We start from the raw sequence: 26,183 nt of genomic DNA on the forward strand, positions 1-26,183 counted from the left end.
ACCTTGGACTGCTGCTACTGCCTATGGGGTGAAGGAGCCGAGCCGCAACATGGCTGAGCGCTTCCGATCACTGAAGCTGGTGCGGAGGTACGGGGTGGCCAACCTCAGGAACCTCATCGGGAGCCACGTCAACATGGCTGAGCGCTTCGAGGGGCTCGTCGCCAGGGACGAGAGGTTCGAGGTGGTGGTGGTGCCCAGAAACTTCGCGACGGTGTGCCTCCGGCTGCTACCACCACTCGGCGGCCTCTCCGCCGGGGATTCCGGATTGGAGATTCCAAGATTTTCTGACAGAAACTGACGAACCAATTCTGTATTCTGTACAGGTTGGATTATGATGCCTCTAGAAATCGTATATTAACTCAAGATTATGCTGGTTTTTGGAGTCAAACAGCAAAAAGAAAACTTATGCCGCTAACGCCTCCAAAAGGATAAAACATCATAAGAAATACTCCAGCTTTAAAAGTATTAGGAAAACCATTAAGAAAACTAGACATAAATAAATTGGATTAGAAAAAAATCCATAGCAAACAGTATAAGCGAGAAGGAAATTGATGAAATTTCTATCACATAATTGCTGACATTTTTCTTCATGTGAAGTTCAAAAACAAGCGTCTTGTGGATGTCCAACTCCTTAAAAAGGTATCCGCACTATACTCGTAAGAAAAATGTATCAAGAAAACATATACCATCAAGCATGTCTTTGTAAGCTGCCGCTGTGAGCGACTGATGAGAGAAAACAAATGGAGAACTGATCCTTGTAAAACTGATTACGGCATATAAAAGGGTGGCTTGGCAACTAAACAAGACCACCTCCACATGGCTGTATATTTTTAATCTGTAGGACAAAAAACATAAAGCAATCATCATTTCTGTAGCTGAAAGTATAAAAGCTTAAGATAATATCGTCACGTCTGCATCTCTCCCCAAAGCCTACAGTATTAAAATCATACTGGCCATGTTTAATAAAATCAGTCTATCTGTGTTTTTTTCTTTTTATTGGACATGTTTAATTCGATTTCAAAATTAGATGGTATTATCGCTTGTAGATGGAGATAACTAATTCAATGGGGTGAAACATAGTTGCAATAGGATAAAAAGTAAAATGTGCAGTGGAATCTAAAACCTGGTGGGCACAGTTATGAGGTTTATGTCCAGAACCTACAGAACAAATGAGGTACTAAATAACTTTCAAGGGCACCAAGAAGATCATAACAGCATGTTCACCAGAAAAGCAAGTTCGACAATTGGTGATGTTGCAATCTAAAGCACAGTAAACCGAAACTCTTCATATGTTGTTAAAATGGACTTTTATCCAAGCACGATAAACTAACATGCTTAGTTGTTCACTTATGCAGCAAAAGATAACCAAGTGTACATAGATCATACCTAATTACAAATCAATGAACACTCGTAAACCATCATGAGCAAGCTGCACTGGGATCCCTTCTCTGAAAAAAACAAATTACCCCAGGTTAGCTAGCAGCTAACGATGCATTATGTGCAAGCATCTGAAAGATATACATATCTACTTTGCAATGCCACATTCAAGAAAGCTCAATGTAGCATATGTTTTAAATTTTTACAATGCCTTCTCAACCAAATCAATGGTGAGATTTTGCTAAGCAAGGATTTAACAGTTTGGAGTGGCAGATATTGCGAATAGCAACTATAATCTTATTTGATAAACAAGAAGAATATCATGATATCTTACCGTCTTGACCATTCTGCAAGAAGCATGTTATCCTTGTAATAATCAAACTCATGTGTCATTCCAATTAGTAGTGCCTGCTTGGGGCATATTCTCTTTATAGCGTCAAGAGTCTGAACAGACCATAAAGCCACAATCAACTAGATTCAAGAATAAAAAAATTTAATGGCCTTGGCTTCTAAAAGAATTCAAACTAAAGCCAACCTGGGGTAAGCAAAAGTGAACGTTATGTGAGTTCTCCTGTATAGGCAAGAAAATAACCATATTAGCAAGCACAAAATCTAAACAAGAGTTGACAACATAATGCCTCAGTAGTAAGGTTTGAAATTTCGTACCGTACTGATGTATCGAGCTTTGCTCAGTACGATACGTTGTACCGAGCGATATGCATATATATATATATATATATATATATATATATATATATATATATATATATATATAATATAAAAAATATAAAAATCAATATATAAATATATAACAAATTTAGAAAAAGGCGTATGCAGCCTCGGCGACGTCGCCTCCTCCTCTTCTCCTCGTCTGCGGCATTTGACGAAGAAGGCGACGAAGAGGTCGAAGGCCGCAGGCGTCTGCAGCCTTCGGCGAAGAACGCGACGAAGAAGAAGGCTGCAGACGTCTCCGCCTCTTCCGCTACTCTAGTCGCTGCCTCCCCTTATCCCCGTGGCTCCATATCCTCCTCTTTACGACTCTCCTTGTCGTTACCTCCTGGATCGGGATCGTTGAGGGAGTGCGGCGTCGGATTAGGATCGAGAAAGGGCGTAGAAACAAGTTTGCGCCAAGGTTCTCCCGATTCTCTCTCTTCTACTCCCTCTTCTTCGAACGCCCTCTCCTTTTTCTTCCTTCTTTGACACTTCTCCCTCAGCCTCGCTGCAGCCAAGCTGCTATGTCGAGCGAACCACCCGGTAGTGGGTGATTTGCGTACCGGTTCACAAGCGAACTGGTACGTATTGCCTGATATGAGTGGAACGATTCGAAATCGCAAACCTTGTTTTGTAGTATCTAAGTCCATTGTGTTCTAATACAAAACTAACAATTTACAATTAGCTAGCACTTGGGAACATATGAGAGTTGTAAAAGATTCTAAACTCGGAAAAAGAAAAAAATTCTTTTAGGATTACCTGATTCCAATGAACAAAGGCTATTCAATTATATAGATAGAAAGAGGGACTAGTACGCGCTAGTTTGTGTTAAATAGTTATTAATCCAAAGAAGAAGGAACAAACCATAATTTATAAAACAGAAGTGAATATACATAAAAATTACAATTAGATGACAAAGTCAATTGACCTTGAATAGTGTATCCAAGATTAGAAGATCCAGCTGTCCTGCTCCAGATTTTGATATAACTGCAGAGAAACAAGTCATGATTTGAAGTGAAAAAGATGAGGAGCTTTTGGACACTTGAGCAAGCAAAGTAGAAACTAAAGCAAGATCGTTTGAAATTTTCTTCATCAATCATCATCTATGATTATGATAGTAACGCACACAGGACCCAACAAATGCCCTACTCAACAAGGTTCCCAAGACACATCAAGTTGTTTTGTAAAATAGGATATTAAACAAGTGTCCAAATGCAAGCACAACAGGTAGCACAAAACAAAACCAAACACAGGAAAAGCCCTTAATCTTTTGCATATTTTCATCTCGAAACATGAAACAAGCATCATCTTGCAACAAATAGTCATGTGACAGCTTCAGATTCTTTTGTTTCCTTAAAAAATGTAACCAATCAATCAACTGATCTGTGATCTGAAGCTGGAAACATCCAACTAAAGAAATTTTTTTTCTCGTTAAGTAATACTTAGCTACAACTACATCACATGTATCTCATGTAAGGCTTACCATAGCAAAAATCATTCATGAATGGGTTTAACATCCAATACCCCTACAAATGCACTTGTTATTGAGTCATCAAAAATTAAAAAACAAACACAACAAGAGCATCAAAAGCAAATCAAGGAGCACATACCATTCTCGGTACTAGCAGGGAAGCGTGAAACATCAGATATATATGCAACTCTTGACTTTTTCCCAAAAAGGAAGCCTAGAGAGATATAATCCTCACCATGTATTACCTGCAGTTCCAGAAAAAGGTTGAGGGAAAAATGGTATGTGGATGAAAAGCAATGGTATGTTTATAGTGAGGTCTAATGTTGAAGTAACTGGCAAAGGGACAAACACTAGGCCTGAGGCCATAAATGTTTTTTCGGGGTCGCTTTCAATTATTTTCCAGTCAAGTTGAGAAACACGTCTTAATTCTTCACCTTCTTTCAACTTCTTCTTCATTAAATAAGGAAATTTTATTGCAAGGCTGTTTCAAAGAAGAAAATTAGCAAGTGAGAACTTGGTTAAATTATAGCAAACCATTTTGAACTGTCTAAATAACATGGTGATAAACATTGTCAAACAAACAGTATATAGCAAACTGCAAAAATTAAGAAAGAAATAATTGAATATCATCAGCTCATCTTGTATAATGAATCTTCACATAAACATTTGCGACGTCTCACAATTTGCTTAACCATACTATTAGGATTTCTATACACCAAATATACTCAAAACTAGACTCTAATTACTCCCAAAAAGATCAACAAAAAATAATAACAAAATACATTTAAATATATTATTAAAATATATAATGAACAGGTAGTTTTGATTAGGTGAAAACGGGTCATTCGTTAATCAAATAGAGTGAAGATCATGTCATGCCAACAATGGTGCATTGGCATTGTTCTTCCTCACAGTTTCACATAGCCTTCTTTCTCTATTTTTTTCTTATGTGTTCCTGGTAGGAATAAAATTTTAGTAAGCCATTTAGTCTGATGCATTGTACTGGATTCTTGATGGAGATTGGACTAAGACTATTGCCTGTTGTAGAACTCCCACGTGCAGTGTTGAAATGGATAACCTAGACAAAAAAAATTTTCTTACACTCGCAGATTATATATTATATCAAATTCAAAAGGATAACCAAGACAAAAATTGAATATAGAGATTTGTTAAACTCTTAAGATAAATTTTAAAGAAATAACACAAAACTATGATCTACAATTGGATTATCAATGCCTCAAATAACAGAGACATAAAGAAGTTGTACAATGTTACAGCATGAAAAATCATGATACAAGGACTTAAAAAGGACTAACAAGAATTTCACAAGCATAAAGCACCTGTCCATTGCATACTGAGAAAGATAAACTGGAGTTGGAGCAATATCATTTGTAGCACTGAATGGTTGTACCACCCGAATATCATCAAGACCAAGAACTGCATCCGCATGTTCATGAGTCAAAACTATCTGCAGAACAGAAACTTTTCAATGATCATATACAAAAAATAGCACACAGAGTTGGTCGAATGATCCATTTACACTATCCACAATACACTCAAAATCCTGAAATATGAGTACATCATGAATAGCTTGAAACGATAATTGGTATGTACTTCATCCACATGAATAAGAAACAAGACTAATTTGCAAGGCTGAAGAATTCACATCACACAATACTCACAGAATCTACTTGAGGAACCTTGTGATGGATGAACCACCGCAAAACTTGCTCTCTAAAGGTCTTTCCAACATCAATCAAGATATATTTGTGTACACCATCATCCTGGCAGTAATCAATCAAAAGCGAAGTGTTGCATCTGTAAAAATTGACGAAGAAAAATTAGCAACTGAGTAAAAATACTATGGAGTGTTTACAGGATTTAAATTCAGTTCACAAACAGATCGATCCATGTACTAGATCTTTTTTCTAGTCATCCATATCTAGACAGAAAAAACAGAAAATATCTATTTAAATATTTACTACTTCAATCACACTTTAATCCGTAACAATTTTCAACATGCAAAAATTAATAATGGGGACCATTGAAGTCAAAAGCTTAGCCTGCACTTGCATTAACTGTACTAAAAACATGTGTTGTAGTTCTAGATGAACTAGTTTAGCATAATTAAACCAGATCCAGGAGCATCCAAGACACTGATGAAAGGCAAACTGGTTTCTTGCTTGTTTACTGATCAGATACTTTGAAGTTGCCTTCTTCAACAGTATCTTAAGACCAATTATAGATCTCGATTTCACATTCCCAGCCTAATTAGGACTTTAACAGTAATACACATAAAAAACCCATGCTTCATGCACTCCACTAATGGTTACAACAAAGTGGTTAATAAGTTTAAGCAAATCCCCATGTTTTACCATTTACATCCTGCACCCACTGCTTGAACTACATACTCTGTCTTTGTGAAGCAATTTAAGATTCCTTGAAGCAATTTGAAGAAATTTAACATGGATCAAACATGATAATAACACAAAGCAAAGCCACGGTTGAAAATTTGGTGAAATATCTAGGGACAAAACTACCATCAACTCCAGAACAACTTTCTCACCATCCAAATCTTAATATGTGGTAGTATCCATTGCTCCATGTTTCAGACTGATAATTTAGAAATGTCAAGAGTATGAAAAAAAATCTCGAAGCAAGTTCAGTCATGCCCTCCCATTGTTGACGCAAGAGTACTAAAGATGGAGCCTCTCTATCTGCCTTCAATTTTTCAGAGTTGTTGGTGAGTCTCTCTTGTAATGGGGTTGATCACATCATTTCTGTGCGTTATCCCTTCAGGGTGGAAGCTGCTCCTCATCATCGCTAGTGGAACACGGGTCAACTGACAAACCAGTGCAAATCCCTGTGCGTTGCATGGTGTGATTGTCTACCTTCCTCTTCTAGTCTCTGTGTGGGCTTCTATTCAGGCCCTTTCTACGACACGCGACGTCGCAACGATTGTCGAATGTTTGCCTCGAATGGTCCACTAATTTCTTGGAAACTAACTAAACCACATCTAGCAATCAAAACATCTACCAGTTATTCAAGAAAATTTATGGCATATCCCTACATTCAGGGAAAAATAAGACAAGCACCATGCATCAGGAAGGTTACGAATCAAGGATGTTGCGACAAAGGGAGGGCCGAAACCTAGGAAGAATCGGCAAGATCTGACTGAGACAGAGGAACAGGAATGAGGCTCCACCTGTAGTTAGGGTTGCGCTCGGGGGGAACGGAGAGGGACTGGGTGCAGACGGCACAGGGAGGATCGGTGGGCTGGATCAGGCACCTGGCGTTGGGGACACAGCTCGAGCATCCGGTGCCGAGAAAGATTAGAGAAGAAGAGCGACCGCCATTGATGACAATGGATCCCTCGCCCCCCTTTTCGCGAAAGCTTCCGTTCTCGGAGCCGTCCGGAGATCCCATTCTTTCTCTGGGGGAAAGACAAAAAGACGAGGGGGCGCAAGGAGAGTAAAGGTCAAGGGAAGGTAAACGGCGATAGGACCGTTATTTTTATTCGGGGAAGCGATGACAGGAGAGACGCTCATGCACGTATACCTACCGACCTTTATCTTTATATATATATATATATATATATATATATATATATATATATATATATATATATATATATATATATACTCCCACATATCCTTTGTTATGTAAAAAGACTATTTTACCCCTATCTCCATCTCCACCTTGCACTATCACCTGTAACCCTCACATGAGTCGATTTTGTCTTTCCAAACCCCATTGATAATGCCTTTGCATATATTGTGCAAGGAAGGGGTGTGAGAGCCACCGTTGTCATTATCAGTAGCCCTTGTGCGAGGGCCTACTATATGCAACCTTCATTATCGCTATCAACCCTAAACCTGAGCCTAATTGCCACTGTTTATCCCGTGTGGGGTAGCCACCACCAAACCCCCACGCACTTAGCCCCCTCGCTTGTAGCACTCATGCAAGGAAAGAGGGAGCACAAGAGTCATCGTGGCTGACAATGCCCATGAAGGCAACAACGACCCTCACTCCCCCTCCTCCCTCACATGGGAGCTATAAGCGAGCAAGGCAAGGGTGGTTCAAGACGATGGTGTAGGGTGAAGGTAACGATAGGTTCGACGAGGGTCATAGGCAAAATGATCATTTATGAAAAAAGAGACATTCTACGAGAATTTTTTAAAATTTAGGTGCTTTGTGAAAAATCTTAAAGTTAGGAGTTTTTTTAAGAATTCATCTTTTAATGTATTTTAAAAAATATTAAGAATGAATGGATAAAAGATTTTATTGATTTATTTCTATGTGATATTATATATATACATTAAGGAAGGATTGATTATCCATCAATCGTATTCATAAATCAACGAGACGATCGTATTCATGAATCAATGAAACTGCACTTTGAACCATGGATTGATGTTACAATATATCAAGATTAATCATTTCTCACTAGATTTACTATTTTCAATGATTTCCTATCCGCCAATGATTTACTATCATTCCCCTAAAAGATTAAGCTTCCATTATAGATGCCAATATTGGAGGGATGCATGTGGAATACCCGTATGAGCAAGCGAATTTGTGATAGAGTCTTATGGTAACTTGATCTCTAACAAATGGAAGTTAATAATTATAATTGTCATCCTCGTAAACTAGTAAGTATATGATTTGTCCCTCTTGTCACCACATAAATAAGTAGCTATTAGATTTAGAATTGATAAAGCTGATAAATATTAGGAATAAGCCAAGTTCATTGTATCAGACTCTTAGAACTTTCCAACGTTTGCATATATATTTGAGATGTTAAGGATAAATAAAGCCAAATGATTGTTATATAAAAACATTATCAATCAAGGTCCTTTGTAAAAAAATATTTTTAACACCTAACTGTCCTAAATGTCAGCGATAACTAAACTTAGGATAAATTGAATTATCATCAATTTGACAACAGGACTAAAGCTATATGTAAAATCAATGCTCGATCATTGGTAAAACACTTGAGATATTATGCATGCTTGTATTTGACAATGGATCAATCTAGGTTCTTCTTGATTTGATATGTTCATTTACATTTAATGATATTTTATATGAGGCTTGATAACACAAGGGTATATACATTATTACGAAATGCTTGTGGGTTTGGTAGGCTCGAGCGAAGATATTATGGTAGTACGGAGATCAAGGATCTAATGTGGTTTGAAAATACTATTTTTTGGAGTATGAGAGTTGTGTTTGGTCCAGTGATATGATTAAGTTGTATTTGTGGTATGAGAGTTGGTGATGTGTTAGTAACATGCATATGATCAAGCGGGTTGATGCACGATGATATCACTTGACCGAGGAGAATACAAAGGCATCTCTTGTTGTTTTGAGAGCATAACTATAGTTGGTGATACATAGTGATATGGTGAAGAGGTATGATAATATGGAGCATAAATAGTAAGGGAGTAGGGATCTAGAAGAGGACTTGTGATTGAGATATAGAACATAGAGTGATAGGATATAGTCTTGAGGGAGTTTGGTGTGTACTCGTATAAACCTAATGATGGATGGATGCGATAGTAGCTCTCATTATTTGAGCAAGATTTTGGAAAGGAAAGATGGATTCAATGAACATGTCATGGTATAAAGATGGTATTAGTTTAAGGATCAAAGTATCAAAAGACATGATATTCGATAGAGTACTTGACGAAAACACATGGTCTCAATTTTCATTTTAAATTATCTAAGATGCAGGGATGAAGTCATGGATACTATAAACAACCAAATACTCTTAGTTTATGAAAGTTATAAAGTTTGTCAAATAGTCATTTGAATAGTGATTGGAGTTGTAGGTTTAGGGTGGGGGTGTGATTGATGAGGTAGACAAAAGTTAAAAAATTTACTGATCAAAAGATGTGGATGTTCTTATTTTATGGAGCCAATAAGTTACTATGTGTGATAATGATTTGAGATATTATATATTATAAATTATAAGTAACATGTTAAGGTTTAGTATTCACCTTCTCTATTAGACTAAGATAATTTTAAATTTATGTTTGAAAGGATAAAGTCATATTTATTCGGTGAAATAATCTATGAAAATAACATAAGATCTAAAATTGTCGAAGAAAATTATTGGGGTAGGACTTTAAACAATAATGTAAATAACTTCAAGTGATTTGGAGCAAAATATAGAAAACATTTTGAGAAAAATAATATGTAACTTTTATTGCTAAGGCATGAGTCATAATAAGCAACTTTTATCAATTTTAAAACTCAAAGAAAAGAGAGTAGCAAGAGATTAATTGTTGTTAAATAAAGAATGATGGAGGGCTAAAACAATTATATCATACATCAATTGTGACACCAACTGAAACAAAGATAATTGGCTGGATAATTTATGAAGTTGATATCGCCTTAAACCAAGATTGCTCTTGTGCTTAGATTCTTCGTAAGAAACGAGTTAAGAAAGAACTTAATAAAAATATTATTTTATTTATAAAATTAGGAGATAGAGATATATTTTTTTTTTTTTTCAAATGTGGTGCACACAAAATATTATTGAGTTAAGAGATGATCGTGTGTGAAATTAAATATTGTGAAACCAATGTAAGTGATGTAAGTGATGGGTATTTTGCTATTATAGTTGACTTAAATGGATAGATTTTTTAAGTTAGAGATACCTTGTTTGACCATTTGTTAAAGTTCTTTTTGCATTGGTTGAACAGGATTGTGATTGTTAGTCTTGTCTTCTTTTTCTATCATTTTATATATACTTTATAATCAAATAGTTTATCATATAATTTTTCGAATAACATTGGTGAGCTCCCTACTTGGATTGTAGCTTGTTTTTGTTTGCTTATTATATTCATTTCTTAAGCCATTGCAAGTATAAAAACGATGATTTCTCCATCGCTTAAGGGATGACCTATCAAAGTTAAATAATCTATAATGACTTTTTGAGTTTATACATAATCAACAATGGTGGTTTCCTCTAGCATATGGTGAGCAAGAGCAATTGATGAAGATGGTTTGAAACTCGAATCATACTTACACTACAGATGAAAAAATTAGAGCTTGTGATTGAAATTTGAATAACTTGTAGAATGAGATGATTTTGATATAGCTATAGTTTGTGATCATGATTTGCCATCGAGTTTGGGTCTCATGGTATTTAAATCCTTTTAGACGGACAACAAAAGAATCCATCGATGTAACCTAATATATCATATTCAAATAGAAGACCAGTGAATTGTGATTATAAAAATACATAATTATCATCTTTTGATGATTTAAAAAGAATTAGAGTAGATGCATCAATAATATGAGTTGAGATGAAATAATAACCAGAGGCCTATACCGGAACCAATAGGAGCCCTATTGATGCCATAAAAGAGATATAGGATTAAAGGCTTGATTGATTCATTTGTGTGATGTTGTACATTTATATGCACAAGGAAATATTGGAACGATTACTTGCTCTATATGCTTTCAATGATTCTCTATCTATATAAAGCTTATTAAAAATAAAATAAATAATTTTATTTTCATACATTTTTGTAATATTAAAGATTATAATGGCGAATACGTCGCCTACACAAGTATAAGAATTTATTCCTCACACTCACCGTCCGAACCCGATAAATAAACCCAACCCGGTTGGTCAATCCCCCGAGCCGCCTCCTTCACGTGCGAGTACTACCATAGGGGGAACATCGACTTGGACTATATGGGTTGCCTTAAGTGGGCGAGGCGCTTAAATCACTACTCTAATTCACACGTCACGAAGTGGGGCCCCTACACTGATTCGCTCGATCTCTAAGGCCAGTCTATTCTATATGCACACATCCGAACGGATTGCTTTGCTTACTTTCCTTTCTTTCAAACGAATTGTTCAATCGAAGAAGAGATCCCAAGGTATGAAATAATAAAAATAATAAAGGATATGATGATCATGCTGAAAAATCTTCCATTTAGAAATCGATCATACCTTGGCAACTAACAGCTTTCCGTACTTCCTCCGGAGTTCGAGCGTTAGCTGGCACCAAAAAGGAAAGAGACAAAAAAAAAGAAAAAGAAAAATTGAACAACTCAATAAGTTATTGAAGATAATAATCTAAGAATACAGAGCAAGCCTTCAGTGCAGGTCTCTAATCTAGGTAGCTCCATTAGGTTCTTGAAAATATATCTAACTTAGGAATACAGTGCAAGTCATTCAACGCTGGCGCTTAAAACAATCGGAGGCATATGTCTGTAAACATGATAGAAGCACAAGTCTAAATGTTTTCGAAAAGCAACTTAGGTTCTGCCAAAGAGCACCTTAAAGAGTTCAGTTCGGTTCGGTTCGGTTCGGTTCTAAGAACGTTCATGAACAAAGTCCTTATCATGTCTGATCGCAGCGACTGATTGATACCCTGCCTGCTGAGGATGACCTGGAAAAATTTTCATTAGGGTAGGCAGTCAGTGTTGAACCATAGATTTCTTAAAGGTCAGAGTAGAATACAATGCACAGCAGATAAGTCATGCATATGCTGGAAAGAAGTTGCAGTGCCAGCTGCGTGTACTGCATGATGGAACCAAGAATTCCATTTAGCAGCTATGGTCAAAGAAGACTTTGGTACAAACCAGGAACAAGATGACTCCCTGTCGCAGATCCTAAGAACCAGCAACCTTTTCCTTTAAGTATTGACATCAATAGCGCAAGTAGTTGAATTAAATTAACATATGCGTACCAAGGAAATTGCGACAAACGGATCAATGTTTTCCCTGCCTCTTACTTGCAGAATGATGCGTCAAGAGTTTCTGTGTAGGAGTCACATGGTCATCCTGTACATACGGAGAACATCAAAGGGTTGATAACCAATAGGAGAACATATATTAAGAACCTTTTACCAATAAAGAACCTAAACAACAATATCAAAGATCATGTCCAAAATAATGACAAATAAGAGTCGTACCAGAAAACTACAAAACAACCTTAGGGTGTTTGCTTAGACATTTCCAACTAGTTCCTTTAAATATAATACAATTGAAAATATCTATTTGTTATCCTTGTGCAATAAACTTGAATATATTGCCAGATCTTCTCTATTCTGCACAATTCATTTTTAAGCACTGGCCAACCATCATGCATCTCTATACATATTTATTATTCAACAATATTAGCTTGATAGTACCTTAAAGAAATTCTTCTAGGCATCCGCCTATACATTTAGACTTTTAAGGGTTTCCTGCCTAAAATAACCACAGGCATTTGAACAACTTTGACCTAAAAACACAAGATCAGGAAACATCTCACAATTTATTCTAGCTATTAATATTTGTGCAGACATTTGGAGCAATTCTACATCTATGAGAAATAAAGGCTGAAATGAAGTGTTATAAGTCGAAGACAATGTCTGTAATAGTAAACTTGTCAAAAGAAAAACTCCTCCCTCCCAAAATGGGAGATTTAAAAAGATAGCTTTAGATGACCATCCTCATTTAGACCAAAACAAGTTCAAATTTGTCATGTCAACATGGCCCTGCTATACATTTCTGTGGGTGTGACAGATTGATATTAAGCATTCACATCAGTATCATGCCACACTCAAGAAAAAACAGGTAAGACTCTTCCTATGTTCATACTGAAAGAAGAACATGAGAGGAAATAAGAACTATAAAAGTTCTGAAAGTACAAAAAATTAATTGAAACTGATGAATTCACCTTGTATAGAGAAGCTGCAGATTCAGACTGCATCATTTGATTCGGAACATGACCAAGGGATTGAAAGCTATCCAGGGCATCCAGGGTAAGTTCCCAACCACAATGAACTTCTGAATTGCTTGAGCTGGAACCACTATCGCTGTTACAACCAGCAGCAGCTACATTTCCATTAACCCATGGGCAATAACGGTTATGGTGTTTAATCGGATCAAACTCTCCAGTTTCCACCTCATATTCATTTTCCCCATTCACTGTTCATAAAGCAAATACCAAATTTTGCATCCAGTATTACAGGAAAGCTCCATAAAACATAATGAAGACAAAAGATCATTAACCAAAGATTGCACAAGCACATAGTAACGGAACAAATTGTGGCTAAGGATGCGCTTAATATAGCATGGAAGCTTTCACTAAAACCTGTTTTATCTTGGGGAGACTCCTGTCTAATGTTTGATAGATAGGAAAAAACAAAAATATCTGGAGAAACAGATTTTCAAAGTTTCAGCAAAAGATTTTACCTCTAGAATATAACAAGAAAACTTTAACACCTCTTAGTACCACTCTTCGAATGATTTCCCCGAAAAGATACAATATGTAACCCACGAAGGATTATATTATACTCTCATATGGGTCTAGTTAGGCCGAGTCTTCTTTAGTTAAAACTTGAGTTTTCAGATAAAATTTTGAACACGGCTTTAGTTCCTCTTTTTGGATTGTGTTTATAGTCATATTTTGATTGAGTTGTTGCCGAGGCTACATACACATTTTTTTAATATCTTTATATTATTTTTTATATTTTATATATTGATTTTTATATTGTTTACATAAAAATATATTTTTTATATTTTTATATATTAATTATATATATATTTTTTTAGACATACTGCTTGGTACATCCTGGCATACCGCTCGGTACAATGTACCGCACCATACCAAACAAAACTCGATACACCGATACGATACGAAATTTTAAACCTTGCAAAGTTTTACAATATCAATCTAGTGTCAATACGAATGGGTTGTGAGTGACAGCCATCAAAATACAAAAAACATGGTATAGGTACCCTGTGATACCTACCACCCAATACATTTGTGTCTACCTGTCAAATTTCGACCAAACCATAAGATAAGGTTTATGTCTCAAGTTGTAAAATCTATCCTCAACCAAAGAGAAATTCTATGATCCAGAGTCCCGATCATGGATCAAACAATTAAGAACTAAATGTACCGATGAGTGGTGGCTATTATGAACCATGCCTAATACAAACATCAGCATATCTTTGACAGGGAGAAAGAAGAAAAAGCATTTTATGTATGCACAAAATCATGGCATGAAGTATGAAAAAAACAAATACTGGTACTGCAAGTTGCAACACAACTATAACAACTTAAGAGAACTTGTAGCTTATATTTTATAAATTTAACCATAGAAAGAACTCCTAAAACTCAATATTAAATTCCAAGTAAATCTTTAAACTAAATTGCAGAAGTAGGCTTTTTGGTAATAGTTAAACACGAGATGCAGTAAAGGAATGATAAAATAAAGTACCTATCCCATTTCTAGGAAGATGGCTTGACACCATGAGTGCATAATCATCAGTGATTGATGCATTGCCAGTCTGTGTTACCTCTTCCTTGGATACCTCATAACCTGAGTAAATCATAGCATTGCAAGAAAGTGAAGGATGTGCACTGCTATCAGGACCCAGGGTGTGACTAACCTTCTCCCCACTTTCCACAGAGTCAGCTTTGGTTGAACCATAGACCTTGGAACCACTATCAGCTCTTCCAACTGATCGAGACATCATCTCTTGACTATCACCATGAGGATCCTCTCTCATAACGGCTTCTGGAACAAATTCATCCACTAGTGCTGGTCCTGGGGCTGATTCACCAGTTTGCCCTAGATTTTCAGTGACTTCAGCAACTGGTTCTGCATCACCTACAATGCTATTCGTTCTATGCACAGATACATCAACCCCATGAATTTCAGCCTCATGACTTGCACCCATACCAACGCTACCTCCACTAATTCCTAAACTGAACCTATCCCTTGCATGAGCTGTGACAGTTTCTGCATTTACAATTTCTTCCCCCTCAATTGTACTGCTGCCTCCAACTTCCCTGGCAACACTTGCAGCAGCAGGTTGATTATATGTGTTTTGCTGTACTTGATTGCTATAGTTTGAACCCCAAGTATCATTCATGTCAAGATTCCTATGCATGATAGGAGAAGGATATCGAACATCAGCGACATCTCCTGGGTAATTTTCAACACTTTCCATTGAATCTTCCTCACCACTACAGATTGTGTCCATAGCAATAACAGAGGATGCCCGAGCAGAATCTCTATGTGATGGGAAGCCAATAGCCATATCACTCTCTTCTTTATAGGACTCGACTCTGTTCGCATCTATGTCGATATCAAAGCATAGATTACGACTCGGCCCAGCACCAGATGAACCTATCCTGGATGGTGGATGATATGAATCAAAGATATCAAAGCCACGAGCACGTTTGTTAGGGCCATCTGAATCCTGCGTGCCGTCATCAACTTCATCACCATCACGGTCAATGACAGTTCCTTCTATGCTGTCAGCACGCAGAATCCTATGCTGTGGTCTGTCAACTGTGCTCCCACCATCTTCCACGCTACGCTTCCTTGTGCTTGGACCCCGTGACTCATAGGAAGCTGCCCGGTCACCAACCTCACTTCCAGCAGGCTGGCCAATTATCAGATCCCTTCCCATTCCACCATCTTCAAAATGCTCAGACAGTGCTGGCATGCCAGAATGATTGGATGTTAGTCCTCCTGCCATTGTAAGATTCAAATCTACACCAGCATTTGATGGTGATTTACCATCATCCGCTGTTGCAGCTGCTTCGTCAATCTGTTCCTTTGCCATTGTCTCGGCAGCAACCCAACCATTGATACCACTGGCCGCACTTACTCCACGCGTCAGTGCCAACTTTTTTCCAGCATCAGGAGTATCAGTTGTGTTGGGACCAAAACGAGCAGGACGAGGCACTGTGCGGAAATCCCAGATTCTGACAGTGGCTCCACATAAGCTGCAATCAAGTAAAGGTGACCTTGTATTGTACTTCAGTTCTTTAATGGGTGCTTTCCCCTTTCCTTTGTCTTGTTTTCTAGAGGTGGACAATTGATTCTTACTAAGGACATGAAAGTCTGAATGATCATATTCATCTTTAGTATGATCAACTGAGCACGCATTTTTAGCAGACTCAGCAGAATTTTCTTCACAATCTTGAATATTTGGTAGCCATCTTGGCTCCCATCCACAAAGGCTTATAAATTTCTGTGCCTGGACAAGATTACAAGAAAAAAGCAAACTAAAGAGAAGTAACAAGTGCATAATCAACCAATGAAGATATGAAGGAATAGCAACAACATACATGAGAATAGTCACAAAAGGGAGGATCTCGAGATATTCTTTTTCCAGGCGTGCTGTCTGCTTTACAGCCTAGCTCCCCAGAAAAAAAAGCACTTGGCTGTGATAGAAAGCGGTCAATCTGAACACTCCTTGTGAGTCTCATAGTCTCAATTGCAGATGAAGCTATCATTGGAAGTGAAGGGAATTGCAAAAGGCCATCACAGCGGTCCTTGTAGCCACCAATAAGTGCTAATGGAGGGGTAGGAGGGAACTGAACCAAGCTGTCAGCACAGCAGTTTCCTCTCCAAGAACAATTAACTTTGTGGCCAGCATCAAGCTGATCCGTAAATGCTTCCACAGCACGATCAACTATTAAAGAACACAAAATATGTGAACATTACATCATCTTGACAAAACAAAATAGGGAAAATGTCATAATTAATCAATTTGCTAGAGTTTCCAATTTTATAAATATAAATATTGCATAATTAAATAATGAGATAAAATGAAGGTAGGTTGCTGAGATTAGTAGATAATGATGCAAATGCAAGTAATGTCTGATAATACCTTCAGTGGGACTCCAAGATGCTGATATAGTAAAAGTGAGTTGAGCACCACATGACTCGCATTCAATAATATCTGTATCGATATTAATCCACCCCCTGCGAGCACAGGATAGTGAACCTGCTCCCTGCAGATTTAGCATTCATAATGCACTCAAACCAAAAGAACAAGGAAAGGTATAATTTTCTTTGTAAATGAGAAAGCTAACATTCCCTAGCAGGAATCTTAGAAGGGTAAGTGCATAGAGAAATTGGTTCATGGCGCTGAAATGACAGGACAATGACCAACTCATAGTAACTCTTGTAAGAATACATGTTAATGCATGCACAGCATATTTATTATGCAGAGACATCTTACACTTATATGAACAAATGGAAACACAACATTAAGTAAAAGTATACCATGACTCTAGTTGCCTTAAGCATTCTGGACTCAGACATTTCAAAATGGGAAGAAAATGAGATATAGAGTACAAACAAGAGACTAAGAGACTTAGAAGGGAAAATTCTGGGTTAAATAGTTCAAATTATAGTAGTAGTTATTACCCTTTCATTGAACATAAAAGAGGAAACAACCATGCATTCCATAACCAGATGGAGTAACAGAAGATTGGCATTCATCTATAGCTCAGGGTGGACATAAGATACAAGTGTTGACTTCTAGTGTTTATGTTATCACTTTCCTCTTTTCTCTTAGCATGTTTTCTTTTGCTGCAAGTTCCAACTGTTATAGGCCTCACTTCATGACATTGTTTCCATGAAACTGCCAGCTCACACCTAGTTATATATAACCACATCAACCAAAAATACTACTTGCATTTGGCAAAAGAAGCTTGTTTACTTAATCAACATCAAGCAGGGAAACATGATCTTGATGATATACCGAATGTCAATGGAAAAGATATATATTCTCATTGGAATTATATGATGAAGAATAAAATAATGTGTGTTATTATTTTTATCAGCAGAAATCTCAATGATTCAATGAAAACCCAGTCAAAAGATATGAAGAGGCTTGATCACTAACTTTTGGTTTTGCAAACCAATTTGAAGGCTTGAATGTGCTGAGTCGCTGAAGCAGATCCCCACGTTCCCAGGGTCGACATTGAGGTTCTGAGGATCCCAAAACAGAGCCACCAGCATTTGTGCTCAATGAAGTCCGAGGTGGCTGTGGATCAATACAAGATAGAGACCCCACTTTGGAACCCTGACCACTACCAAGCCAATCTATACTGGTTGCATTTGTTGGAGCAGCTGGTGAGGATGCCCCAGCAGAACTAAAATAAATGACATTATTCTTGAGAAGAAAGACACTACAGCTCAATTGAATAGTAATATGAAACACTTTAAAAATAAAGAAGTTGTCTTTAACAATCTTAAGCACACGGTTCTTTCACAACAATGTTTCTGATGGAAATAGAATCTGATGATCTTTAAGTAATAAGTGTTGTATTCCCTGTGAAGTGCGAACTATCCATTAAATGTGGATAATTATGTATCAAGAAGAAAAATAAGTGAAGCAATGTAAACAGAAGTGTTAACATAGTTCAGATCCAGTAAAGCTATAGAATCTATAATTCCCTTGAGATCTAAAAAAAAAATGTCTGATAGGGCAGATATTCACAGTGAAGAGATAACACCAATCTGCCATCTGTTAGAATTAAATAACCAAAAATATTCATAAACAACCAAATACACCATAGCATATATGGTAAGTTTTTATAATTCCAAACATATTAGGATGGTATTAAACACTTGGGAATGGGTGAGAGAGTGACTAGAGTACCATTACATAAAGCATAATATGAACCTTGTGTTGATAGATTTCCTTCTAGCATAAACAAACCAATGTTACTTGTCTCAAACTCTAAAAGAACCAAAGTGTTTGACTATTTCTCTAGCTTAAAGAATTATTGCCTAAAACAGTAATACAGGGATCATTAACAAGTTAGCACTATAAGATTTCTCATTTCTGCTTCTATAGAGCTCTCCCTAAAAAATTTGCAGGCCACATATTTATCTAGCAGCTCTAGAGAACAGATAAGAATCAGAATGAGCAAATATTAGAGAAAGATTCCTAATTAGACATTCAATGTCCTAACTACAGTAATACCTTTCAGTATTGTCCTCGAAATAAAAGCTACTTCAGTAATAACTACACTAGCAGCTCAAATCACATTCATTAGCGATCACCAGGAATTTATAACACAAACCTAAAATCCGAAGCTTTTCACTGCAAAAACCAAAACACCTGCACAATTTCTGATCCACTTTTAACCAGTCCAACACTCAAAATGAGCAAGCTTTGACCTAGTTCCTCCCGATTCGAGGGTTTGAAGACGAAGAAGAAGCTAGATTTTGGGGATTTAGCCACGAAAGGAGCCCTAGGGCTTCGAATCGGGGAGTCGTGGAAAAAATCAAACCAAATCAAAGACAATGACAAAACCCTCGAGATCGAGCACCGAAACCCTAGAGATAGAGAGCGAGAAGGTGAGAGTGGCAGAAGAGAAGCTTACCTCGCAGCAGGAGTGGGAGGAGGAGAAGACGACCTAGCAAGCGCGACGGCGTCCGCCGTCCCCGAGCTTATGACCTCTTCCCTCATCCCGCGTTCCCCCTCTCTCCTCTTCTTTCTGAAACGGAGAAGGAAAATAAAGAAAAAAGTCGCACCTTTCGTCCCTCGCGGACGCTTTTATAGCGAGAAACGCGATGTGCGCCAACGTGGTGCCCTCGCGATCTGGACCGTCAAAACTGACGCACAATCCCCGCCTTCGTATGCGTCAGGTGAACAGAGAAGCGATCGTAGCCGCCCGATTCATCCGATGCCACCTGGACCCCTCCGCGGGTAGATGAACGGTGGTGGCTGCACTTCCATTGGCAAGAGTACGTCGATCGGACGGACGATAACTCCCGGTCTCCAAGATCGTAGGAGACACTATGGGCCATTGGATCAATAGACGAAGAGAGATTTAAACAATACGGACAAATTTCATATTACCCGTATAGTTACACCTCCTTAGTATCTCGATCCCTATATTTTAAAAATTTATATTGGAATCGCTATAGTTATAAAGTGAAACATCTAATTCCATTTATCCTGACATCGTTGATTCTACTGATGGAAGCATGAAAACAATAGGAAAAATATAATTTCAATGCTCTAGTAGTGTCGGACGATGTTGGTGATGGTAGATAGTAGCGTCGTTGGGGGCTGTGGGGGCTATTGTGGATGAGAACAACGACGAAAAGAGATGATGGTCATTTTGCATCTATATCGATGTCATCTCTTTCAAATGATCATTTCAAAATATATCATAATCTCTTCCCTAGAGAGAGAGCGAGAGAGAGAGAGGAGGGGCCAAAACCTCAACATGTTCCTCCTCTTTGTCGCCCACTCCTCCTCAGCTTATCCTTTGGACTGTCGATACCTTTTGTTATTGACATGACTTGTTGAAGCAACGGGAGTTGCTACCTTCAACCTTGTTTTCATCATGATCATCTTCTCAATCGGGTCCACCATTGGCATCCTCGTCCCCACCATAACCTTATGTGGCATCGTCATGGCCATCGTAGCAGGTGCCTCAACCTTGGGTGTTGTGCCTAGTATTGCCTTCCATTTCTTTTCTTGATTATAGTGTAAAAGGATGGAAGGCGACGAAGAAGCAATGGGTGGAAGTGCCACTTAAGGAGGAGGAGGAAGGGCATGGAGGACACTCGATTGATGGTATGTCTGAGATTACGATGCTCACTTCCTTGACTTTCCCATGTCGATTTCAAAGGCGATTATGCAGATGTCGAGTTGCCCTTGCACTATACGTCAACGCAGTTGCCAAGTGGCGAAAGGGCCGCTCAACATTTACATGACCTCCACCAAAATCAACATGGGGAAGTCAAGGAATTGGGCATCGCAATCTTAGGCATGTCATTAACCGAGTGCCCTCCATGCCCTTCTTATCCTCTAGCACTTTTGCCCGCCCCTCCTTCATTGCCTTCCATCCTTTTATGCTACAATCAAGAAATAAATGGATGGCGGTGTTGGGCACAATGCCCAAGGTTGAGGCTCATGTTGCGTGGCCATGACGATGTCGTAGGAGGCTATGGCGGGGACGAGGATATCGAAGGTGGACTTATCGGAGAAGACGATCACAATGACAACAAAGGTTGAAGGTAGTAACTCTCGTTGCTTCGACGAGCCATATTAGCGACAAAAGGTGTTGGCAGTCCAAATAACAAGCCAAGAGGAGGAAGACACTAAGGTTTCACCTCCCTCTCTCTCTCTCTCTCTCTCTCTCTCTCTCTCTAGGGAGGAGATCATAATGAATTTTGAGGCGATCACGGGAAAGAGATGGTGTCGACGCAAATGCAAAGTGACGAAAGAGCCGCTCAACAACTGTGTTAGTTCACTACTTTACATCTGCATCGGTGTTAATGTAGATGCAAAGTGTCTCTCATCTCTTGTCGTCACTCTCATTATCCACGATAGCCACATGTGACACTATCATCTGCCACCACCAATTGAAGTATTAAATTATCTTTTTACCCATTATTTTCATGTTTTAGATAGTAAAACTAATGACGTTAGGATAAATGAAACTAAATATTTTATTTTCATAATTATAGAGATTACAATATAAAATTTTTAAATCTAAGAATCGGAATACTAAGGAAGTCTAAATATAAGAGTTAATATTTAATTAGTTTAGGATTTCACTGCCGCTCCAAAGAATTTTTCTCTCTCTCTCATATCTTATCGCACTTAATGAGAAAAATAATGGGTATAATTGATGATCTTTATCGAGCATTATAAGTACAATTTCAAGACAATCTTAATGCAATGGATTGGTGCACATAAATGATTTTATTTTCTGTTCAAAACATGATGAGAATATTCCTAACATAATTATTGACATGGCATACTCCTGTTTGCATTTTGGTTTGGGGGAATTCTGAGCGTGGGATTTTGAAGAAGAAATTTTCAGATGCTCCATCCCAAATCTTGAAGTCTCACAACAATAGATATATAAAAGATATAAACAAGCATAAAATATTATAAATTATGGTATCATTTTAATTTTTGCAACATAGAATTATTGAATGCTTGACACAGTGACATGGACAACAAACAAGGCATAGATAGAGACTTACGAGACCTGCTGAAGTGAATAAGATGTGCAAACAAGTCACAGAACCAAGAGCAGATTCATCAGAAGGATTGCACACAAGTTTAGCAGCAGAAAAACTGATGCTACAAGTTCAAACATACTGAATTATCAATAAACATGTTTTTATTATTAATCTGCTGCAATATCAACAAGCTAGGAGACAGGTTAACAACAGTGACAGACTTGATCACTTCACATAAATTTTCTCAGGGAGGGAGCTCGGCAACGGAAACATGTTACGATTCAGATGTTGCAGCGGCAGCACAGAGCTCACCATTGGAACTGGAAGTATACCATAGCGCCTCTCGCAGGAGATTGTTATTGATTGCCATAATTTGGCCAAGTTGATTACCACAAAGCCAATAAGTACTCATCTTTCATTTTCAATTCATGAAATCTCCACTACAAAACCTGAAACTTCAACAAGAATGTGTCAATCACTTCTGCTTAACATGGAAAACTTTCAGTACAATGTCTGAGAACATATTGGGAATTGGCATGGAGTATTTATTCATCATTTTTCATATCCGAGAAAGATGTCAACAAAAGCATGAGATGCTCCATCGGTCATGCAGCAATATCTGAAACGAGCAAGCAAAGTTCACAACCACATTTGTCATCGTCATCATCACCATTAGAACAAGCTTAACCATAAAACAGCATGTGGCATTAAAGAGGCAAGAATATCTAACTTGATTGTACGCAGATAACACATTTATAGGTTTAAGATTACATCAAATGAGACCTTGAGCACTTTTTTAACACCATGACTCAGTTGAAGACAACATACGCATTAGGTAAATACTCGTAATCACAATTATCTATAGTATATACCATAACAATCTACTTTATAATGGAATTAGCTGATCTTCATTTTTATGCTTTCATCTAATCGAACTGAATGGATTAGTGATGTATCAAAAAAGAAAAACGGAAAGATCACCTTCAATTGTTGTAGCATTATTGTTACCGATTTGATCTTCCACAAATCATAAGACCACTTTCAGAGATATGTCAGAAGAGTTTCAAGAGAGAACAACAAATGTTTCGCCATGAATAGAATAACTACCCCATTATCTTTATTGAGTGTAAAATCATGTCAGACATTATAAATTAATTTAAGTTTTTACTCGTTTCCAATGTGGGTCTAAATTTATGATACTATAATCTCTTAAGCGTTTGACATCTTCGTCAAAGATCAACATAACCTAAGATCCCTTAGCATGATACATGTGGCATGTGAGGCCCAATCCTACGGTTTCTATTCAAATTGTTTATCATCCTAGATCGGCTCTGATACATATGACCTAACTCGATGGAATAATTAATCCATTAATCTTCTTTGAGTTTAAATACAATCTCAATATGCTTAAGTGCAAGTTGATGATAGTACACTTATCAAATCTTGTAGGTCAATTCATGACTTCATCAACTTCTTATCTGGGCGGTGGGGCTACATCATGAGTGTTATAACCTTTATCTCAAACACACTATTGTAAATTTAGTACTTTAGAAAAATAAAAAGAACTAATTCGACAATGAAACACCATGGCGATTCTACATAACTTCTGTCCTATAGTTCATCTCGGAGCAAAAGTACAAGTACAATTTAAATTTTGTAAACTATAAAACCATCTAATATTTTTCACACAAATAGCATGAGATTTGAGCAGATACTTCATAGCAAATGAATTCCTTACAATATAATTAAAACAAATCTTCTATCCTATAGTTCATCTCGGAGCAAAAGTACAAGTACATTTTAAATTTTGTAAATGATAAGACCATCAAATATTTTTCACACAAATAGCATGAGCTTTGAGCAGATACTTCATAGCAAATGAATTCCTTACAATATAATTAAAACATATATTACAGTAAGCTTTCCACAAATTCTTGCTCCAAAACTCTTTTGTACCTAATTGACATGGAAACTCGACTCCTTTAAGACAATATCTTCAAACAAGCATAACAAGCTACCAAAACTTGGAATTTTACCTGCCAAAGATAGACTTTGGTTCCGTTTTTTCCAATCTCAGAAGGAATTCATCTCGAGAGAGTAAGTCCTCCCCTTCACAAGCATCCCCGCAGCTGACCTGTATGGCTCTTCGAATGCACCGGAAATCCAGCACCTGTCCGACGGCCCTAAGGAGCCACCCCATTCTCCACTGCTGGCAACCTCCCTCCACCTCTCCTGACTTGGCCGCACAGCCACCATCGTCGCCCCCTTCAGCACCGCCCCACCAGGAAGCTCCAGGAAGGGTGCATACCATAGCCGCATACTGAGGGCTGGCACCAGAGTTCGCTGCGAGCTCCCGGATGCCGACACTGGCGTCACCCTGAACTCCTGCAGCTGCCGCCGGTCCATCGTCAGCACCCCCTGCCCATCCACATCCGTGAGCTCTAAGCTCTCCAGCGTCTCATGATCGGCTACGATTGGGTGGAGGAGGTAATGTCGCGCGGAAGCGGCGATCAGGGAGCTGATCGTCCAGAACACCCGAAGCTTCAAGTTCCCGTTGGTGTAGAACGACTCCGGGATGCTCCCGCCGTCATCGCCCCCGCAAGCGTCCTGGAAGCTAGGGTTAGAATTGGGGCTTGAGGATTTGGGCGAGATGGAAGACGAGGAGAGTACGGAGGACGCGCTGAGGATGAGACAGCTATCGAGGGTCGACCCGAACTCGGCCTTCCACTTCAGGAGAACGCCGTCGTCGACGCCGAGTTCGCCGGCCGGGAGCTCGATCCGGAGGCCGTGGATCTCCTTAAAGTTCTTAAGGACCTCCGCCGGGGAGTGGTGAGAGAACTCCGACAAGGGCGACGACGAGGAGGAAAGCAACGAGGGTGAGGACCTTCGGTCGGAGGCGACGCCAGCGGAGGGGGCGAGGATATGGCCGAGAGCCTGGAAGGGCCTGGCGATGCCGCCTAGGACGATGCGGGCGAGGTGGGAGAAGACCCCCCGGGCACTATCCCCGCCGGCGACGCCGGCAGGTGAGGGGGAGGGATCGTCGGAGATGACGCAATCGACGCGGACGAGGACGGAGTCCACGAGGCGGACGAGGGAGTGAAAGCGGCTGCAGACGATGCAGCACCGCCCCAAGTCCTTAACGTCGCCGACTCGGTTGAAGACGAGGAGCAGGACGGAGTCCGGCAGCCGATCGAAGTGGTCGATCTCCTCCTCCTCATTGTCCTCCGCCTCCGCCGTATGCCGGCGCCAGCGCCGAAGATCCTCCGCCTCCGCGAGGCCTCCAGGGGACGTCATCGGATCCCAACCTGATGGATCGAGACAGATCGACAGATGTGCCGCAGACCAATGCGTGGAAACGGGATGAATCGCCCACCTACCACCCTAAAAAGGCGCCATTGTAGGGATCAGCATCGAAATGGAGAGAGGGGGAGGAGGCCGACTCTCCTCGCCCACTCACCTGTGGAGCTCGCGACTTTTACGGCACGGTGGAGAAGAGGGCACGAGAGGAATCGGGTCTCGGGAGAGAGAGATAGAGATAGACGGAGAGGAAGACGAAAGAGAGAGAGAGAGAAGCCGAATTATGAATAATCTAAGAGACTTGTTTTATATTTCTATTCCCATTAATATCAATTATCGAGAGAGGGAAAGAGGAAAATATAATATACTTTTCTCCTATTTCTTTAATCCGATTTATACATTTAATGTTTTTATTAGTTGGTGGATTTTTAATCTTTATTTTATTTTCTACATTATTGATGAATAAGATGGGAAAGCGCGTGATCTGCTCATGTTTGGTCGGTCGGTCGCTCTGCACATTGAATCGACTCTAATTGGACTGTGTTAGGTCAGCGCGCACGAATTAG

At 38.8% G+C, this 26,183-nt stretch overlaps 3 protein-coding genes across 7 annotated transcripts; all 3 read right to left on the reverse strand.

Annotated features, from left to right (window-relative positions):
* Positions 1-533: 533 nt before the first annotated feature.
* LOC103969484 (putative hydrolase C777.06c) lies at positions 534-7,072 on the reverse strand. The gene is made up of 10 exons (XM_009383021.3): positions 6,765-7,072; positions 5,242-5,377; positions 4,900-5,027; positions 3,893-4,040; positions 3,699-3,804; positions 3,017-3,075; positions 1,913-1,948; positions 1,712-1,821; positions 1,387-1,448; positions 534-835 (listed from the first exon to the last, which is right to left on the reverse strand). The coding sequence occupies exons 1-9, from the start codon at positions 6,983-6,985 to the stop codon at positions 1,391-1,393; spliced, it is 1,002 nt and encodes a 333-aa protein (XP_009381296.2). The 5' UTR covers positions 6,986-7,072; the 3' UTR covers positions 534-835; positions 1,387-1,390.
* Positions 7,073-11,620: 4,548 nt separating this feature from the next.
* On the reverse strand, positions 11,621-19,861 carry LOC135594619 (uncharacterized). Of its 2 annotated transcripts, none has more exons than XR_010480145.1 (8): positions 19,716-19,861; positions 18,227-18,476; positions 17,204-17,327; positions 16,659-17,005; positions 14,794-16,567; positions 13,245-13,495; positions 12,164-12,364; positions 11,621-11,970 (listed from the first exon to the last, which is right to left on the reverse strand). XR_010480145.1 is itself a non-coding variant. In XM_065084951.1 (8 exons), exons 1-7 carry the CDS (start codon positions 19,799-19,801, stop codon positions 12,293-12,295), a joined length of 2,904 nt encoding a protein of 967 aa, XP_064941023.1. In that variant the 5' UTR covers positions 19,802-19,861; the 3' UTR covers positions 11,621-11,970; positions 12,271-12,292. The 2 variants fall into 2 exon arrangements, 1 of the variants encoding a protein (XP_064941023.1); XM_065084951.1 differs by having other exon boundaries at positions 12,271-12,364.
* Positions 19,862-22,376: 2,515 nt separating this feature from the next.
* On the reverse strand, positions 22,377-25,917 carry LOC103969486 (F-box protein At5g46170). 4 transcript variants are annotated; one of them, XM_018820039.2, is made up of 3 exons: positions 25,778-25,917; positions 24,357-25,701; positions 22,377-22,769 (listed from the first exon to the last, which is right to left on the reverse strand). In XM_018820039.2, exon 2 carries the CDS (start codon positions 25,612-25,614, stop codon positions 24,394-24,396), a length of 1,221 nt encoding a protein of 406 aa, XP_018675584.2. In that variant the 5' UTR covers positions 25,615-25,701; positions 25,778-25,917; the 3' UTR covers positions 22,377-22,769; positions 24,357-24,393. The 4 variants fall into 4 exon arrangements, with proteins under 4 accessions (XP_018675584.2, XP_009381299.2, XP_009381300.2 ...); XM_009383024.3 differs by having other exon boundaries at positions 24,357-25,625; positions 25,698-25,886; XM_009383025.3 differs by having other exon boundaries at positions 22,377-22,939; positions 24,357-25,889.
* Positions 25,918-26,183: the final 266 nt, after the last annotated feature.

This window comes from Musa acuminata, chromosome BXJ1-10, assembly GCF_036884655.1.
Source record: "Musa acuminata AAA Group cultivar baxijiao chromosome BXJ1-10, Cavendish_Baxijiao_AAA, whole genome shotgun sequence".
Lineage (NCBI taxonomy): Eukaryota > Viridiplantae > Streptophyta > Magnoliopsida > Zingiberales > Musaceae > Musa > Musa acuminata.

What these genes read in the sequence shown, in the direction of transcription:
- LOC103969484 (XM_009383021.3), bottom strand. Translation starts at nt 6,985, where the DNA reads ATGGGATCTCCGGACGGCTCCGAGAACGGAAGCTTTCGCGAAAAGGGG. An exon ending in AGGTTCCTCAAGTAGATTCT is followed by an intron (nt 5,028 to 5,241) that starts GTGAGTATTGTG and finishes TCTGTTCTGCAG; the next exon opens with ATAGTTTTGACTCATGAACA. An exon ending in TAGTGTTTGTCCCTTTGCCA is followed by an intron (nt 3,805 to 3,892) that starts GTTACTTCAACA and finishes CTGGAACTGCAG; the next exon opens with GTAATACATGGTGAGGATTA.
- LOC135594619 (XM_065084951.1), bottom strand. Translation starts at nt 19,801, where the DNA reads ATGAGGGAAGAGGTCATAAGCTCGGGGACGGCGGACGCCGTCGCGCTT. An exon ending in ATTGGTTTGCAAAACCAAAA is followed by an intron (nt 17,328 to 18,226) that starts GTTAGTGATCAA and finishes CTAAATCTGCAG; the next exon opens with GGAGCAGGTTCACTATCCTG. An exon ending in CTGCAGCTTCTCTATACAAG is followed by an intron (nt 12,365 to 13,244) that starts GTGAATTCATCA and finishes CCGTATGTACAG; the next exon opens with GATGACCATGTGACTCCTAC.
- LOC103969486 (XM_018820039.2), bottom strand. Translation starts at nt 25,614, where the DNA reads ATGACGTCCCCTGGAGGCCTCGCGGAGGCGGAGGATCTTCGGCGCTGG.